Source organism: Peromyscus leucopus, chromosome 10, assembly GCF_004664715.2.
Source record: "Peromyscus leucopus breed LL Stock chromosome 10, UCI_PerLeu_2.1, whole genome shotgun sequence".
NCBI classification, from domain to species: Eukaryota; Metazoa; Chordata; class Mammalia; order Rodentia; family Cricetidae; genus Peromyscus; species Peromyscus leucopus.
In genome coordinates this window covers 34263014-34283237 of record NC_051071.1, presented here as the reverse complement: position 1 = coordinate 34283237, position 20224 = coordinate 34263014, and the positions used below count along the sequence as shown (strand labels likewise).

Genomic DNA, 20224 nt, shown 5'->3' with positions numbered 1-20224 from the left:
AAGGCTGTATAAGGTGTCCCACCATAGGCACTGGGCTCCAAAAAGCCCACTTATGTACCAGGGACAGATCCTGATCCCACTGCTAGGGGGCCCCTTAAGCAGGTCAAGGTACACAACTGTTTTGCCTATGCAGAGGACCTAGTCCAGTCCCCTGGAGGCTCCACACCTATTAGTCCACAGTTCATGAGTTCCCACTAGTTTGATTTGGTTGTCTCTAGATTTCCCCATCATGATCTTGATGCTCCTTGCTCATAGAATCCCTCTTCTCTCAGTTGGACTCCTGGAGCTTGGCCTGGTGCTTGGCTGTGGATCTCTGCATCTGCTTCCATCAGTTACTGGATGAAGGCTCCTATGATGACAGTTAGGGTATTCACCAATCTGATTACCAGAGTAGGCTGGTTAAGGCACCCTCTCCATTATTGCTAGTAGTTTAAGTTGGGGTCATCCTTATGTATTCCTGGGAACTTACCTAGCACCCTGTTTCTCCCTATCCCCATGATGTCTCCCTCTATCATGGTATCTCTTTCCTTGCTCTTCCACTCCATCCCTGTTCCAACTCAACCATCCCGTTCCCTTATGTTCTCATCCCCCATCCCCTTCCTTCCATTCCCCCCCACACACCTCCAGTTTATTCATAGATATCTCATCTATTTCCCCTTCCCAGGGTGATCCATGTGTCCCTCTTAGGGTTCTCCTTGTTAGCTAGCTTCTCTTGAGCTGTGGGTTATAGTTTGGTTATCCTTTGCTTTAAATCTAGTATCCACTTATGAGTGAGTACATACTATGTTTGTCCTTCTGAGTCTGGATTACCTCACTCAGGATGATATTTTCTAGTTCCATCCATTTGCCTGCAAATTTCATGATGTCATTGTTTTTCACTGCTAAGTAGTACTCCATTATGTATATGTGCCACATTTTCTTTATCCATTCTTTGGTTGAGGGGTATTCTAGATTGTTTCCAGGTTCTGGCTATTATGAATAATGCTGCTGTAAACATAGTTGAGCATAGTTGTGGTATGATTGAGCATCTTTTGGGTATATGCCCAAGAGTAGTATGTCTGGGTCTTGAGGGAAGATTGATTACCAATTTTCTGAGAAACTGCAATACTGATTTCTACAGTGGCTGTACAAGTTTACACTCCCACCAACAGTGTAGGAGTGTTCCCCTTGTTCTACATCCTCTCCAACATAAATAAGCTGTCTTTGGTGTTTTTGATCTTAGCCATTCTGACAGGTGTAAGATGGTATCTCATAGTCATTTTGATTTGCATCTCCCTGATGATTAAGGATGATGAGCAATTCCTTAAATGTCTTTTGGCCATTTGAGATTCTTTTGTTGAGTTCTCTGTTTAGCTCTATAGGCCCATTTTTTAATTGGATTGTTTGTTATTTTGATGTCTAGTTTCTTGAATTCTTTATATATTTTGGAGATAAGCCCTTTGTCAGATTTGGGGTTGGTGAAGATCTTTTCCCATTCTGTAGGCTCTCATTTGGTCTTATTGACAAATGCACTGTTTTTAATTATAAATATTTGAAATACCTACTAATGTTGAAAATGCACATGGACCACTGTCTAGCACTTTGGCTTGTAACATAAGTTAAAGAAGGTCCTTATAACTTGAACATGAAGTGACACACAGTAAGGTGCTTATGTCATCATTGTCACTAAGAAGGATAATTAGACATGGATACTAACAGGTGAATGGAAAGTAAACTATAATATATTAAGAGAGAATGAAGTGTTCCTTCTTCAAGTATATCATCATGAGAGCATAGTGAACACATAGTTCTTATCTACCGGATTAGTCATTAGTATTTTAGATATGTACATACATGAAAGAGCAATACCAGTAGATGGATCCACCATTTGACAACTTATAAATTTTCCCTAGGATCAAGAAAATGCTCTGTCTCCATTTCTCATCTTCCCAAGTTGTCCTCCTTACTGACTGTTCTTACTACAGTTTTCTTTTTCAGTTCAGACAGTACTAGGAGTGACATTTTCCCCCATCCTAGACAGAGGAAATGCTCTATTGCTGTTTGAGAGGTATAGTATCCTGTAGCATTTTTTAAGAACTAAGTACAAGTGATAGATTGAGAAGAAAGACAAGGTTTTGGTGAAAACTAAGCATAAAATTAGGCTGAATGGGTAAACTAGTCTAGATACTTGAAATAACAACTTTTATGTAGCAGGAACTTCCTTTCCCTCCTTTACTCTTCTGATTTAAGTGTTCTAACTTATAACTCACCACTAAGTTGCTTCCAGATTTTCAATTTTTTATTTAGCAGATATTTTCAGAACACTTGGGCCAGGCACTGAGTAAAATAGATATGCTGGCTGTGTAACTGTAGCAACTAGAAGGTGGCCTACTAAATAGTGAATAATGCATATAAACAATGCTGTAATGGAAACCTAGAATGATGACAATCCACCAAGTCTGAATTATGTCTCGAGTGACTGGCTAATTCCTAAGATTTGAGAAGCATCAGTATGACTATGAGGGGAGAAGAGTAGCAGTCCTCTGGGCAAAAGAAGACAACTGAAGTATGGAACCTTAGAAATGCGGAAACAGCATAGAGCTTCCCAGATGGAGTTCCCTGCTCCCCAGCCCTTTGTGCTCCACTCTCCACACACCATCAATATCTTATAAAGATGAAATCTTGTCAATCTGCTGGAATCCTCCAGTGACTTCCTGTCTCCTTCAGAATAATACTCAGCATTGAAACCATGGCCATGTGGCCATGTATGGCTTCTGCTACATTTCTGATCTTACCTCAGTTTTAGCCTACTTATGCTACCCAAGCCATACTTAGCTTCTGGTATTCCTCTATAACTTCAAGCAATTTTATATGGCAGTCCTTCTCTACAAACCATCCCATCTAGATCCTTATCCAGTACATCTGCTTGCTTGTTCTCAATCTCATCCTATTCAAGATCCTATTAAATAACAACAGTCCTACACCAGTAACATAAAGCTGCCTCTTATGCTGGGTGTGGTTGTCAATACCTATAACCCTAGCACTCAGAAGACTAAGGCAAGAGATCACAAGTTAGAGGTCAGCCTGGGCTAGTCAGTAAGTTCTAGGCTAGCCTTTTCTAAATAGTAAGTCTACCTTTAAAAAATAAATAAAAGATGTACATGAATATGTGGGCACATGTGCTTGATCCCCTCAGCTCGACCTCTATTACTTTATCAGCTTGTTCTGCAGTGGCTTCCTAGGCAGGACTGTTGTCATTGTGGTAGCATTGTGAAGATTGGATTGTCTGACTTGATACTAAACACCATGAGAAGGCACTTTGCATGATTTTCTTTCTTTCCTTTTTTTGTGTGTGTGTGTGTGTGTGCACTGCCATTCAGTCATATTGCTTTATACATTATAAGTACGCAGTGCATGATTATTTATTTCTACAGAGGAGGTTATGAATATGGTGTTTTGTTCATTCTTCTTTGTGTTTCCTGAGACAATTATATACTTGGATCTATTTAGTTACTGTAAAAGTCAGTCAATTTTCTGTAACTTTGTTGGGTTTTGAGTATACTTTTAAGCTGGTATTTTTTCTTCCATGATTCCTTTCCAGAGGCTTAACTTTCAGTTTTTGAGCAGATAGAAAGATGTATCTTCTTGGCATTGTTTGTTGTTGGATTTTTAGTTAATCGTGTATTTATTGTGCTGACCTTGTCCCCTTAACAATTTCTGAATCAGTTATTTGTGAAAATTCAATGTTGTATCTGTGATAACAAATTTTAATAAAAAATACTGGAAAGTTTGTTTTATAGCCATTGTCTTTCCTAGTTCTATATTATTATATATAGTTTCTTTATCTAGTCTTAGATATAGTATAGGCACAGATTCAATTCTTGTACATTTCAGCAGTTTAAAGTAGTAGATAGGTAATTACTCACTTCTCACTCATAACTCATCTTTGCATTGCTTTGGATTTCCCAAAGTGCCAGCCTTGAGGGAAAACAGTCATGAGACTGATGAGCTGTCATGTTGACTTCACACTGCAGAATGGTGGGGAAGTGACCAAATGTGATTTTAAACAAATCACGTGTTTGTTCTTTTCTCTATACCACCTGGCAGTACCAGCTCTCCTCTCCCTCTTCCTTATGTAGTGCTGTCCCAGTCATGGCCTGTTCCTAAAACAGAATCAAATAAGTGTTTAATTGATATCATTAGTACATCAGCAAAATAGGGTAGGAAAATGTAAGGGCTGCTGTTCTGTTGCAAATATAAAATTTTTTCTCTTGCAATAATTATAGGGGATGGAGTGTTAGATCTCTCTACAAAGAAAACCAGCATAAAATCTGAAGAATCGTCCATATGTGATCCTTCTTCTGAAAATGCAGTTGCTGGGTAAGCAATATCTAGGAAATATAATTCAATATTAATATAAATGACCTCTTGCAGAGAACACTTAATACTGTGCTGAGTAGGACTGACATAGTTTTCCTTCAGAATTTTTGTCACTCATAAGTTTGTCTCTCATAATTTCATTTGTCCTTTCTCTTTCTTTTTTCTTTCTGTTAAAGAAAAGTTATCAGAACAATCACCAAACTTCAATTCATGTTACTAAAATGAACTATCAATTTAATCATGGGATACAAACTAAGAAGCAGGACAAGTGAGAGAACTTGAAATACTCAAGAGGCAATTTTAAGGGAAATATGTAATTTTAATATTTAGTTTTTTAAAATAATGAACCATTTCTAAAAGTGCTGTAGTTACTAATTCTAAAACTAGCATATATGTTTACAGTTTTTGCTTTAGTGTGGTGGCAAATAACTTAATATTCATTTAGTAATCACCACAAAAAGTCCTTTCAGTCTTTAAAACTATCACTAAATTAATTTAAATAAATAATTACTAGTGAAATGCTGTTCTGTTGGATTTTGGGGGTTACTTTTGCAACTTCTCATGAACTGCATAGAAATCTTTTTTGTCCCATTGAAATCTGAGATAAATTTATTTCAACTAAGGCTGTAATAGAGCTGGAGTCATAGGTGTAACAGACTTTAGAAGATTAGAGAGTTGCATTTGAAATGGAGTAACATTCTAAAATGAAATTATTCATATACATCTTTTTTCAGATTTTAAGTTTTTATGTAGAGGAAAATGAGTCTGTGGAACTGAGATGTCTGTGTTTGGAAGTATTCTTGCTGCTACAAATTTCCTTTAAATGGGTTGACTCTTTTATTACTTGTTTAGTGGTAACGTCACGTTTCTACTAACAAAAACTCCCTTAGGATTTGGGTATTTTTATAATGGAACTCGAATTGTAAATAAAAATTATGTGTTGCTCTGCAAGCAGCTTTCAGAGGAAAAGCAACATCATGAGAATATTTTTACAATACTCAGTTAGGATTTTATGTTCTTGGAAGGTCTGCCCATTGAGGCCACCGTATGTATCATTGACACATTGTCCTACCAGGACTGTAGCGTTTGCTTTGATAAGGAGTAACTACTACATCCCACAGACCTAACGTGTGTCATAAGCAGTGATGTTACCTAAGCAAGGAGTATAATAAAGGAGTGGACCCTCCCCTTCCATAGCTGTGTGAGAGTCTCTCATACATCAGTTTACCATCGTTTCATTCCATCCATCCAGGAGACTACACAGAAACAGAGAGGACTATGTGGAAAGAAGTGCTGAGTTTGCAGATGGTTTGCTCTCAAAAGCTTTGAAAGACATTCAGTCTGGAGCACTGGACATAAATAAAGCAGGCATACTTTATGGCATACCTCAAAAAACTTTACTTCTCCACTTAGAAGCCTTACCAGCAGGGAAGCCTGCATCTTTTAAAAACAAAACTCGAGATTTCAATGATAGTTACTCATATAAAGACAGTAAAGACACTTGTGCTGTGCTGCAAAAAGTAGCCTTGTGGGCAAGAGCTCAAGCAGAGCGCACAGAAAAAAGTAAACTCAACTTACTTGAAACCTCAGAATTAAAATTCCCAACAGCTTCCAGTTACCTCCATCAGTTAACTCTACAGAAAATGGTTACTCAGTTTAAAGAAAAAAATGAAAGCCTTCAATATGAAACTTCAAATCCTCCTGTACAGTTAAAAATTCCTCAGCTACGAGTAAATTCAGTCTCAAAATCACAACCTGATGGTTCTGGTCTGCTGGATGTCATGTATCAAGTTTCCAAAACCTCTTCAGTCCTTGAAGGATCAGCTCTCCAAAAACTGAAAAATATACTCCCTAAACAGAACAAAGTAGAATGTTCTGGGCCTGTAACTCACTCAAGTGTTGACTCTTACTTTCTACATGGGGACCTCTCTCCTTTGTGTCTTAATTCTAAAAATGGAACAATTGATGGAACCTCCGAGAACACTGAAGATGGATTGGACCGGAAAGATAATAAGCAGCCCAGGAAAAAACGTGGCCGCTATCGGCAGTATGATCATGAAATAATGGAAGAGGCCATTGCAATGGTAATGAGTGGAAAAATGAGTGTTTCCAAAGCACAAGGAATTTATGGGGTACCTCACAGCACTTTAGAATACAAGGTAAAGGAAAGATCTGGAACACTGAAGACTCCTCCGAAGAAGAAACTACGATTACCAGACACTGGGTTATATATGACAGATTCAGGGACTGGCAGCTGCAGAAACAGCAGCAAGCCTGTGTAGATTACTGTTAGAGAATGTGTGTGTGTGTGTGTGTGTGTGTGCGCGTGTGTGCGTGCGTGCGTGCGTGCGTGCGTGCGTGTGTGTGTGTGTGTGTGTGTGTGTGGCTACATACACACATGGAAATTACAAATGCTCACTCTGACAGGAGACATGAAATTTTACAGTTCAAAAACCACTTACATGCCTTTTGAAAAAGTTTTATTCAGGGTTTTCACTGTGGACAGAATTATAGAGTTGCTTATTAATTCTGATAGTTTGTATTTAATCCTTGTATAAATAGGTGAAAAAAGATTCAGGTTTTCTTTAGTAGTCAATAGCATAAAATGTGGGAAAACGAGTAATTGTCAAGTGAAACATTTTTTATTGGTAAAAGAAAATTCTAGCCATTCAGTTGAACCATCTTTTAATGGAAATATATTAATAGTTTGTGACCACTTTTGTGTAACATACCTAAAAGTACTGTGAGTATGTCAAAGAACCAATCAAAATTAAATAGTTATCTCTGTACCAAGAGTAACTAGATACAGTATTACTACACTACAGTGCATTCTATGAAATTCAAAATGCACTAGAGTGCATCCACCAGGATAAAGAAAACCTTAAAGGATATGTATAGTAAAATTTAATATTTATCATTTAATTGTTGATTTAGCAGGAAGTTGGGGTTATAAGTATATAATTTAAATTAAAAAACTGACATAGTTAACCCCAGCAGCTATAGAATCCTTTAATATAAGATGGAATACTAAAAACAAAAAGTAATTTAAATTTAATTATTAAAGTAATTTAATTTTGTTTTTCATTTGAAAAATAAGCTAATGTGTAAGGTTAGAAAAGAAAGTTGGAATGCAACTTAGAGCATGTTTATAATGTGCACAGAACAAGCTTGAGAATGGTCATTTTGGTTAAATGTGCTGGTTAGTTGATGTTATGACTACTTTAAGGATTGTGACACACTCCTCCTATTGAAAAACCTCAGTGTAACTTTAATATATTTGCTGCTGTGACATTTCAAAACATTTCAGTTTATCAAAATGAATTACAGATTTCATTTTGGTGGGTGATACATTATCATTTTGCTAATAACCAAATTTGCAGTTTGTTCAGGGTCTTGAATAGATTTACAGATATTTAACACTGAAGCTGTTTTGAACTTTCAGTAATGTAAACTCTTTACTAATTGGATAGGTAGAAGCTGGGCAGTGCATTTTAACTTTTACTACTCAAATGAGACCAGTAATTTTTATAAAACAGTTTTAAAAATATGGGTCAGAGTATTCATATGGGTTTATGGCATATGCAGTTTTGGTAGTAAAATGTAATAAAGCATGTACTTCCATTTAAAGAATGGAGATTTGCTTTATAGATGAGAATCCTCCGCAGTGCCCCTTTTCTCTGTTAGAATTCAGGTTCTGGTCATTTTCCTAAGCCACTTTTTCTAAATCCAAAAGGAATTCTTACAGCTGAATTTAAAAAAAATGAGTGCACCTTGTCAAATACTTGTGTTTTACACTTGTGTTTGTGTGTGTTTAATAATCACATGAACGTGTGGTTGTTCAGCTACTAAACTTTAAAACTGCTTACATGTATTTAAAGAAACTGAAAATAAGAAACTATAACCAGGTAATCACTTGGTCTCTGAGATCTGTATTAAACATGTTCAGCTGTCAATGTTACCTGCATACTAGGGTATGAATCCTTTTATCTTTTTCTTCCCCCAAGAAAATATACATAATAGATTACAAGACAGCATTTGTCAGGGTCATCTTTCTTTTTAAAGAATTAAGCCATATTTTGTGAGGACCGGAACATGGATTATTTATTATATTTCCCCCTCTTCCCATTGAAAAACAAAGTTAAAAGTAAATACTTCAAAAACAATTTTCTTGACCTCTTTATATAGAATTTTACTTGCAAAACTTTGGAAGCTCGAATGCATTACATAATATTTATATTGTATTGAGCTTTTTTATTCCTCACACTATATTTACATTGATAAATTGATTGAGAAGTTTATAGTAAAGGGAAACTTACAGAACACTTTTATATCATTTAAAAGATGACCTGACCAAAAACTTTACAGGATTCATATATCAGGGATCATTTTGCTATTGACTTCACAGTGATCAGTAGTTTTATAGGTAATATTATAGTTAATTTGCAGCATTTTAGTACTTGTATTATTTATTTTTGGTCAAATAGTAAATTAAAATATTTTTTGATAGTTTATAGGTAATGATCAACCCATAACTTTTAAAAGAAACAATGTTTGTATTGCTGAGTTGACTTTTTGATTATACAAACTAGGAAAGGCAGGGAAGTTTATGGGTTCCCCTCTCCCCACTGGTTCTATTAAGATGTCCTTTATGTTAAACTTTCAAAGTACTTTATAAATTTAGTTACCAGTTACTACTTATTTGACAGATTTTGAAAAGTTCAGTTTCAGCTGACTTTTAATGAATATGAAAGCAACCCTTATGTGCTTTCTACTTATTTGAATGTTCCTCAAGTATTTTATATTTAAAATAAAAAAGAAGGAAAAGAAAAAAACAGTGCCTCTGTTTTTAGAAAACTACTGCTCAGTAAAGTTGTTTAAACCATTTCTGGTAGCTGATGACAATTTTATATTAAACTGTATACTGACTTTAGTAAGACTGATTTTTTTTTTAGTTGTTTACAGTGCAGATACTTGTGTTTGTTTTTTAATTGCAGTATTTCCATTGTCGCAGTAATTTAGTAAAACTCTGTGGCTGCCTTGATTTTGACAGATTTTGTTAATATAAACTGATTGTTAGGCAATTAGTTATTTATGCATAAATCAATTGCACTATAATTCATGAATTATTTATTACAATATTTTCTAATGAATTCATGTATCTGTCTTGTGTTGTACATGTACTGTAATTTTGTTCCTACTTTGTGTTGTTATATATCTAAATCTGATTGTATGAATTTTAATTGTTGAGTTAACGTGTTTCTAGGTTGTAATTTGTAGTAAAGCACTTCAATGCTTTTGCACTTAAATTTACAACACTGTCGGTGTGTGGTTAATTTACTCATTCAGTAAAAGAAAAGAAAAGTAAAACTTGACTACACTGAATTCTTTGATTTTTTTTTTGTAAGGAGTTTGTTTTTGTTTTGTTTTTTAGCGGTATTAAAAATTGACTTTCAAAGAAATATTCAACAACAGATTTCTAACGGAAAGAGCATAGTAACAAAAATGTGACGTTTGGGCTTGTAAACAAACAGGAAAAAATTAGAAAGATTAGAAGTGATCTTAGAACAAACATGAGAGCCAATTAGACTAAGGTGGCCTTTAATCTCAGCATTTAGGAGGCAGAGGCTGGTGGATCACTATGAGTTCTAGGCCAGTTTAATCTTCATGGTGAGGTCCATGCCAGCCAAAGCTGCATTGTGAGACTGTCTCAAAATTACAATTTTAAGAATTTTATATAATTACTTGAGAATAAATTGTGGATTGGAGATTCACACATATGCCTTTTCACTCATTATGTTTTTCTTTGAGATTCTAAGGTGGGAAAAAAGCTTTGAAACCCAAATCACACCATTTTAAAATTCTATAATGTTTTAAGTTAGTTGTCCACCATGGTATATAAGGTAGAATCTAATATCTGAATATCTGATATAGTAATCTGTTGTTTATATTGCTAGGTGAGTATCAGTGACCACTGATATTTTTCAACTTCCAGTATAAAAACTAGCAAACTGAAAAAACTCTTTCTTTAAGACAAAGATTTCCTTGAAATGTCAGAAAAGGCATATAGAAATCAGTGGCCTTTATTATTCTATGAGATTAATCAAATTGAAATTATAACAATTTTATATTACTTAATACTTGCTGCTTTTTATCATTTCCATTTTGACAGGGCTTACTTATTTTTATATTGGGAATTGCACCCTGGGCTTTGGACATGTTAATAAGCATACACTCTCCCAGCTCCTCACTACGTCTATACAGATCGTTTCATTAACAGAAAAATGCCTTTGAGCACTGTAGGAACTACTAAAAGGATACTAACCTGTGAAATGCATAACATATTCTAAAAGTTTGTAAACTCTCCCACTTATTACTACTTATTAAATATGCTTAACAGGCCTTAACATTATTTCAGAAACTGTTCTAAGTATACTTCTTAGGTATGTTGGCTTTTCTTTTGCTTGTCTGAAATCATAAATTTGAATTGCTGGAAAAGTATAAGTTATTTCTTATCGTCATATACTCTACCATTATAAAATTAATTTTTAAAAATATTTACGGAAAGGACCAATACTGGGGCTGTAGATCTTGTTTTGTCTAGAGGCAGCACTGAACTTAAAGATGTTTGTTACTTTTTACTTTGTTTGCTTCTATATGTCAAAACGTGTGCTAGTCTTACTAAAACATTTGTAAAATCTGATCATTCCTTTTTCTCAATGAAGTTTGGTTCGTGTGGTTAGAACTTGCTTTGGTACTTTTTACTACTCAGACTACATAATTGTATAAAACTCAATAAATTGCTGTGTAATATCTATAGAGGAGGTTATTCCAGTGTCAGGTAATAATATAAAAGTATTGATTTCACTGCTTATTTTAAAACAAAACCCCTTTCATTTTTAAAACTATGAACATACTAACCATTTTTTGTAAAAAACAACAACAGCACATTCTTTAGGTGGGTCAGTTGTAAGTAGTCTACCCCAGTTAGAATCTCAAATGACCTTTTTTCAGACTAGGAACAAATGACAGGCATATCGGTTTAGGAGAGAAGGGCTGTTCCCACTCCAGAGTTTGGTGATGTTTCATTAAAATGGATACTTTTCTGAAACAGAATTCCTCTAATATATTTTATTCTTCTTGCTGCTGGTATTAAAAACACAGGCTTTTATATTGTTGATAAGCAATCCTGGGTCTTAGTTAAAGTCAGATGTGTATTAGTTTCTGTGGTGGGGCATTTTCCAGCATTTGAAATTTAATAATTAGGTAAGTAGTACCTTTAGTTTTCCTATGCTTTCTCATAGTTTTTAAAATCAGTTAAAAGTAGATTTAATTTTTAAATAGCTTCTTTTTTCTTTTATATTCTTCCTAGGTTAAAATGCCTGCAGCTTAATCTCAGAAAAAGATACTCTTTTATTTATATTAAATTTGATAACTTTCTTCATGATTATGCAAGAGCTCTCTTAATATTAAATTTCTGTTTTACTACCTACCAAAGTATTTTAAATAAAAATAAGATTTTACTCCTTACCTTCCTTATTTGTGCTAACATGGACTCATAATTATAAAATATAGCAAAAAATCCTACTTTACAAAAATTTTTATTCCTTCTGAAGCACTTTTCATTAAAGATTATTAATATATCCAAAATTCTTACTATCACCAATGTGTTAATGTCATAACGTGTAATCATCAGCTTTTGTATTGCAAAAGGCTTTGCTTTGACTCCTGTACTGTGTCATAGGCAATTACTTACCAGTGCTTCACAGTTTCTGCTAAACAGTAACCAAGATGACCCTGCAGTTCCGTCTATAGGAGTCAGGAGTCCAGCAATACCAAAATACGTCATTCAAACGCTGTCAAGAACTATAAGTCCTTATCATGGTATCTTTGCTGTAATTCATTTTTTGTTTGATTTTTATTTTTAGTTCAACTGTTGATGCAAAATCAGAGGAAGCTACTAAAATGGAAAAAGGAAACTCAGCATTAAGCAAAGTTTTGGAATCTTTGTGCATACATCACCATCAACAAGTTTTGGCTATGTTGAAATTTCTAGTCCAAGAGCAGAATGCTGCTTCTATTTGCTGTTGTAATTCATCATGTACTGTGTCTTCAGAATCTCAAAAACCCATGTTGGAAGATGATTTACATGGTCTGTTCTGTAGCTGTGAATATAGACTGGCAGAAAGAAATTGTTTACACAATGAGAGACAAAGCCCTGGTTTGGTGCCTCTGCCAGTCTGTATTAAAGAATTACATTGTTTGTCTTGTCAAACTGTAACTGTTGAACACATTAAGACAGTAATGAATAGAGGTATTGAAAACAGTTATAATCCACACAGGTGCTGTTGTGGACAGTTAGCAAAGAATCACTCTACAAAATCAGCCTTTCATAGTCCTCCTTTGTCGAGGGAAGTTTGTGATCTTTCACTCAGTCTTAAAGATGCCTGTAGATCTCGAAGTCCCTCACCCCCGCCATTATCACCTGTGGAGACTGGAGGATTTGAAAAGTGGAAAGACATCGTCTCCGAGCTTTCATCCTTAGAAAGTAACAAACTTGACACAAGCATTAACCAGCCTCCATCTCTCATACCAGCCGAGATAAGCATTCACAGATGTGGCCATGACAGCAAAATAAATAAAACTAAGAAGTCCAGTAACTCTGATTCTGTGCTCTTGGATGCCAGCAGTAATGATACCACAAATCATGGAAAGGGTGAAACAGCTGTAATTTTTCAAGATTTAATGGATCGGATTAATGAAAAATTAAAATCAATAGAAACCACAGATACATCAAACCTCATAAAATTATCTAGCACTGATTGTGATTCAGATAATGATTTTAAATTGGGAGATTTAATAACATCTCTTTTGCACAGTGCAACAGCCAGTGATTATAGTTTTATGGAATTACTGAGTCAACATGATAAAAAGGTAGAAAATAAAATTATTCAGACAAGATTTCGAAAACGTCAACAAACCTTATTTGCAATGCACAACTCTCCTGATTCACCTGTGATCAGAAGGCAGTCTTTACAGATAAAAAGAGAGCTTGCTAGTCTTGATGAAAACTTTCTGAGAAAAAGGTACAGTGAAAAAAATTCAAGAAAATTGTCATGCAATGATAAGATGCTTTCACTGAACAAAGAATTCCAGCCTTGTCAAGAACCTTTAAAAAATTCTAAGAGCTTTCAAGATGAAAATCATGCAGAAACACAATCTTCACCAAATGATGCAGCACCTCTTGAGAGTTTTGACACTAGCATGACTTTTGATCAATTTTCAGAAAACTTTAAAGCAACTTCATCTGAGAAAATGAGCCAGAGAAAATCACCAGAGAAATGTACAGCTGAAAAATTAACTGTACAAAATAACAGGGAAAAAGCAAAACTAGAAAATACTCAAACACTTTTGAGAACTGATGCTCCTGGTCTTTTGAGCAGAACTAAACGAAATATTGTGCCTCCAGGGTGGTATTCTATATATGTAACAAACAATTCTGTTCCCAAAAAAATCCTTGAGGGCAGACGAGTATCAGACTCTGCTCACAGCAAAGATCCAGTCAGAGATGCAACCGAAAGTCTCCAAAATAGAGACTTAAACAAAATTGCAATGAATTCTAACTTGCAAGTTGTTGTGGAGCGTTTAGAAGACACAATAAATATGGCTCAGAGGTCTTGGACTAATCAAGCACTGTCTGAAGGATGTAAAGCCTCCAAGAAATTGATAGAAACAGATAGTAAAGACCAAAATGCTGGGACAGATTTGACTTGTACTTTAAGCAGAATGGCTTGTAAAAATCAGGATTTATCAAAATCTGTAATAGCATCTAGCAATAAAAGAAGTTATGGGATGCCTGTAATGGATTTGAACAAGAGACTTGATAATGCAAAGACAGCACCCAGTGTTGAAAGTGTGCCAACAAAACGTGAAGGAACTGAAAGTTCTGTTTCTAACTATTCTAGTCCTATTAAACTCATGTTTTTATCGGAGATTAAAAGCAGTGAAGGAGTCAAATACACTTTAACTTCAGTCAGCACATCACAGTCAAATGCTGAGTTTGCTTCTCACAAACATAAAACCCATCAAGTAATTGGAAGGAAAAGAGAAGCAAAGGAAGACATACCAAACACTAGCTTTGAAAATTATAGTTCTAATCATGATATTAACTGCCTTCAAATCAAATTAAACAAATTTAACTGTGTACAAGAGGCTACACCATCATCTGCTGAGTTTACTGTCAGTTTAAACAGTGATAAGCCACAAGGAGACTCTGAGGGAAAGTCAAGTGGTGCTATTGATTTACCATATAAAAGAAAGCCAGGTAGGCCTAAAAAAATTGGCCCCCAAGTTGTGAAACAGATTAAACGGCCAATTGGAAGACCACCCAAGCCTAAAGCTGGTCTAACAGATGTCAGTGTTGGCCAAAATGAGTCTCTTAGTTCGGGAAAGAAAAGTCCAGAATCTCTATCAGAAGTAAAAGAAGGCATTTATGGAAAGAGTATTATTGTCACTGTTGTTTATGGAAGGTCAAGAAGAACCAAGAGATGTGTTTCTGAAGGAAGCATGAATATCAGCAACATCTCACTGAACCATGATGTCGCTGACTTTGCAGTTAACTCTAGTAGCCTCAGAAATACTGAAGAATATGAGACTGGCTGTGGTGAAAGACTAAGTGCTGTGTCAAGATTGACAACTGAAAGTAAGGTTTTTCATTCTGACTTTGAATATGTTAGACCCATCAAGAGCAAGTCTGTGATCCTTCAGGCTTCCAAGAACATTATTCAACCAAATCAAAAGCCTTTGTCAATTGTTAGGAAGCCTGGTAGACCTGCAAAAGTGAAAATCTCCGGTATATCTGTGACTGTTAGTAGAATTTCACCTCAGGAAAGAGAAGTATGCCTTAGCAGCTGCTTACCTCCTTTAGAACAGGAGTCTGTGTTAGAGAAATGCCAAGAAGAAAAGCTTGACCAACAGTGCAGTAAGGTAGATAAGATCAGGCACACTGATGCTGACATATTTAAGAATCAATCAAATAATAATACTGTTGCTTCTATATCTCCAAAACGTTCGATTAGGTCTAGAAAACCTTTGCATTTCTTACATTCACTTGCATCTTCTGGCTCTCTTACTTATAAAAATGCTCTGCGTCATAAATCATGTAAACTCCATTTGCAGAAAGGCAAAAGTCCAAAGAAAAAATATAGGCAGTCAAGTTTTAAACTAGCTTCCAAAGGTATCCCAGGATCTAGATGTTTAAGGAAAGCAGAAAAATGTTTGGAAGGTAAAAAATTAATGCCCATTTCTGAAGTATCCTTGGACCCTGTTATTTCATCCAATCCTTTGCTCAGGTGGTGGGCTACTTCTGTTTCAGATGATTCCTTATTAGAGGAATTGAACAATAGATTTGAACAGATAACAAACGCGTGGGTGCAGGTGAACAGAGATGAAGCTCAAACTTCTGTCCACATAACAGAACACACTGAAGGTGCTGGTTTCAAAGCAGCAAACCCTCTGGAAACCCGTCTTCTAGAACTTGAAGTCTCACCTGTCAAAATGCTCTTTCAGAAAAAGTATAATTTGAATGAACTTTGTACCTGGTTTATGCAAACAACAGAAACACAGTCCCTTTCACTTGTTAGAAAAGCAAATGCTCGAAACCCTTTGGAAGTGATAAACACCAAGAGCATTAAGTTAGGGATGAAATGCTGTGGGTTTAATGCTAGCCCCTTCAGGAAGCACTTTAAAAAATTTGCAGTCTCCTCTCCTTCAAAGTCAGCAGGGAAGTTCCACATACTTCATAAAATGGTTGGCTCACCACTCTTAAATGTGAAAAGAAATTTCACACTAGCTAGGTTGAAAAGGACTGAGTTTAAGAGTTTGCACTGTGAAAGGTGGAGAAGAGAGGAAAAGCCACACAGTCACAGAACAGTTGATTGGAACTCAAAAAGAAGGAACTTAAGATTTTTCTGCCAGAATCAGGTTTTGACTAAGAGACGGGGAGAGACAAATGCAGAGATATCACTCAGTGGGAAAAGCACAGTAGGTAAGCAGTGGGCCTCCCCACCAGAAACCAGAGTGGATTTTCCTCAGGAGAGGGCAGCAGTTCATGATGTCACAACCCATGCTAGTTTAGAGAGTAAAGTTAAGTCAGACACAAAGGAGAATGGAGCAGGGTGTGGCCAGATGGATTCTGAAAAGGGACAAAGACTAGAAAATGTGTTTTCCAATAATTGGAGGTCAAAAACTTTAAAAGACTGTAGAATATTTTTGAGAAAGATCAACTGTCTTGAACACAGAAATACTTTTAAGCTAAATACAATCATTTATTCTCCTGAACCTGTTGACAGTGGAGGTAATCAGATACAAGGAGGAGAATCAAAGCGTTTGAATTTAAGATCCCATTCAGCAAGGCAAAATTCCTTTAAAAAGCAAAATAAAGAGAGAGAAAATGTCAAAGCAAATAGTCCTGCAAGTGATATACTGACTGATGAACTTGGCAGTAGTCAGTTAAATAAGCGTGTTAACTTTGACAAGAATCCTGATAATTCTGAGGCTCTTAGCAAATTAAACAAGAGAAAAAGACCACCATGGAAGACCACAGAAATGTCAACTAAAAGACATAAAGGACAGTCTTGCAACAGTGGACAAATGGCAAAATATTGTACAAAATCCCAAGTAGGTAAGTTTTTCTCTCCTTAATCTTAAAGTTTCATTGTAGGTGCCTTGAGTAAAGCATAAGCTAGTGGGTAGAAAAGGAACAGCTGATTCTTCTAATTTATTTCTAAAATATTTGAACAACCTCGTTTCTTGGCACCTAGTATGAAACTCATGAAATTAGGTGTTGCTGGGTGTGGTGCACTTGGCCACTCGGTGTCAAACACAAGCAAATACATTTAGAAGAGACATGAAGATCTTCATGAAAATAGGCCATGAATGTATTTGACAGATGACTATGAACAGCTAACTAAAAATTCACTACTGCAGGCTAATGCATTATTATCCTCAAAAATAACTATGATAATATACAGAAAACAGCTAAGATTTGTCTCATTTAAAGACTATAACACTATAATCCTAGAGTGTAAATCTTCCCCATTAAACTTACTCCATTTGATACTGCTTTGAAAACGTGCTACAAGACTGCTTATTTAGAAAGCAGTACACTAAAATTTTTCCAATGATCAGCAAGTATGTTAAGTGGACTTCTGTGAATCAGACATTGAACTCACTTGTGCAGATATAAAGAGAGTCCCATTATGTAGCTGAGCAAGTCACTATTAGGGTCATGTCACATTGAGAATGCAGACAGACTAAATAGTAGTGAGGTACCTTATTAAGTTATGGGTATGCTAGGGAGATTATTGCCCTTTTGAATGTAATGAAGTGATAATATGAACATGGTAGTTGCCAGAATTGGTAGTTGCCATTTCCATCTGTTTATCTGGTAGGTGCTGGACAGTTCAGGATATTAAAAGGATGGGAGACTATAAATTACTTCTTCACCATGAGAGAATGCCAGGTTATATTTAGAATATTTTATGGTTTGTGCTCATTTTTGTATTGTATAATTTAGGGAAGTATTAGTGTCTTACCAGAGTCAATAACATCAGGTCTCATTGAAATGTTAAATGCAGCAATTAAGTTGAAAAATTTTAAATAGGCTAATGGTTTTTATGTGCCCCCATTCAATTAGCTGAATAATTCTAACATGCATAATTCAATACTATATAACATATAATGATTAAAATTTCAAATATATAACATGAAATGACTAAATGCTTAAAGGAGGTCTAAGATCTCCATTATGAAAAGTAAATGAAAACTAGAAAGAATAATTTGTTTGTGGTCCTTAAGAATACTAAAAATAACATTATAACAAATGATATGTCAGGAAAATACCTAAGAGCGAATTTTTAAGCTTTTAATTTACCTAAAATATGTATATAAGTTTCACAAAGAATAAAGTATAGTTTCATTTTTACTTGTTTCATCTTCATCTCATACTGTTAGAGATTTTCAAAAGGAATTTGCATGAATTCATTTTACAACAGAACCATATTTTATCCTTGCAGCGTCTTACCCGTGCTATTTCCTAACCATCAAACAGTCTTACTTTAATATTATTCACCCTGCCAAATATAAGATTACCCTAAAACAGAAAGATGGAGAATAGTTCAATAGTACTTTTGTGAATTAATTTTAAAATCCTTTTTGGGTTCTTAAGAAAATTAATATCATATGAAGAGTTGTTTTTCATCTTTTCCATTTTAAAATTTGCTAGCACTGTTTCCTGTTCTGCTTAAAGTTTTATTCATCTTTACTGATAACTTTCCTTCTTTATTTTTAACATTCTTTTTAATCAACAAGATCATTATTTTTATAAAATTGTATTTATAACAATATTTGTTATGTTTATGTGGTTTTTTAAATGTTTCCTACAGTGTTGTGTTTTTTCTCATTATTCTTGGTAGTCCATACTTGTTTTTGCCTTTTTAGAAGTAACACTAAAACTCATCATTAGTTTTATATGTGTTTTTCTTTTTCATAGAATAATTAGTGACTGAAGACTTGAAAGACTGTTAACCACAGGACTTTTCTAGAAAAATTCTTGGGTGGTGTATATTATGAATTTTGAAATATTTCTATTGGTGAAAAAGAATTGTCTCTATCATGAATGCCTTGCCTTTGTACATAATAACTGTCCAGATGTGCTTAATACATAAGATCTCACTGCATTTGCCGTACTCTGTATTAAATGTAGACATGGGAAGAAAGGCAAGTGCAGTTCTATTCTTTTGTATTTCTCCTATTTAAGGAATGGTTACAATATGTTCTTAGTCAGTGTGGAAAGTTCAGGAAGTTCCATTTCATCTAAGTGAGAAAAAACATACACGTTTATATAAATAAAGTTATTTTATGTTGTAAACAGGAAACAGTGATTAATGTCATGGGCTTTGCTCTTAGAAAGCTAAGGTTTTTCTCATAGAAAACTGAATACTTATTGAAAGCTGAGTAATGTGACTAGGAAGAAGTGACCTGATGGAACATGAAGGAGGAAATAAAACTCAGATGTATCCAACATTGCTATATGTGTAGAGAGACTTGAAAGAACCTCCAAAGCTAGATGCTAACAAGTAGTGGGAGGAGTTCACCTAGAACAAATTACATGCAGCAAATTTGAGCAATAAAGAAAGTTGGCTCGTGGAACAGTGAGTAATTTGTCAGAGCTAAGGTACAACATAGGGAATATGCAATGGTCAGTGTGAAGGTACCAAATCACAAAAGTCAGAATCACTGGGGGAGACATTGTTCAAATGGTGAGGTTAACATCAGTTAATAGGGGGAAAGTTCTAAGCCCTAACAAGAAAAGTAGAAGATAAATTTTACAGATATCTATGAAATTAATCAGTGTCTTAGTAAAATAGAGGAATGAAGGGAAACATCAGAATTGAACATCTAAGAACATTTCCAGGGTTTAATTTTTAGCTTTAGGGGTTTAGATGTAGTTAGTGGGATTTCTTTTAAAAAGATGTTAAACAAGGTAGATTATGTGAATCCTGTCCAGAGATGAGACTTGAGCCAAGGCAAATTGGCAAATCAGCAAAAGTCTTTGGAGTAGAAGAGAGTGATCCCTCAGGGTAAGATTGCAGGGTCCTAGGATTCAAGTCACCCCAGGGTGCAGGAAATAGGTATACATGAAATGAGACTGATGAAAGTAGTCAAGAGAGGAGAGAGACTGAAGGAAAATGTTGTTTTGGGAGAGGAGTCTAAGTTGTGCTTGAGGCAGTCATGATGAGTATTGAGATAGTTCCAGTGAGTGCAGAAAGGGGCTAGCCTACTGGTGGAGAGAACACCTGTGTGGAGT

The 20224-nt window shown here is 35.2% G+C and overlaps 1 protein-coding gene across 15 annotated transcripts in view; it reads left to right on the top strand.

The window, feature by feature from the left end:
• Lcorl (ligand dependent nuclear receptor corepressor like) overlaps positions 1-20224 on the top strand; it is a 165511-nt gene that overhangs the window by 128578 nt on the left and 16709 nt on the right. For 8 of the 15 annotated variants that reach the window (XM_037209018.1, XM_037209025.1, XM_037209020.1 and 5 more), the window contains 2 exons: positions 4266-4359; positions 12285-19566. In XM_037209018.1, the coding sequence (XP_037064913.1) occupies positions 4266-4359; positions 12285-17058 (4868 nt within the window). In that variant the 3' untranslated portion in view covers positions 17059-19566. Of the gene's footprint in view, positions 1-4265; positions 4360-5611; positions 9742-12284; positions 19567-20224 lie in introns of those variants that run through there. The other 7 variants (XM_037209026.1, XM_028865875.2, XM_028865876.2 and 4 more) reach the window with 4 other exon arrangements.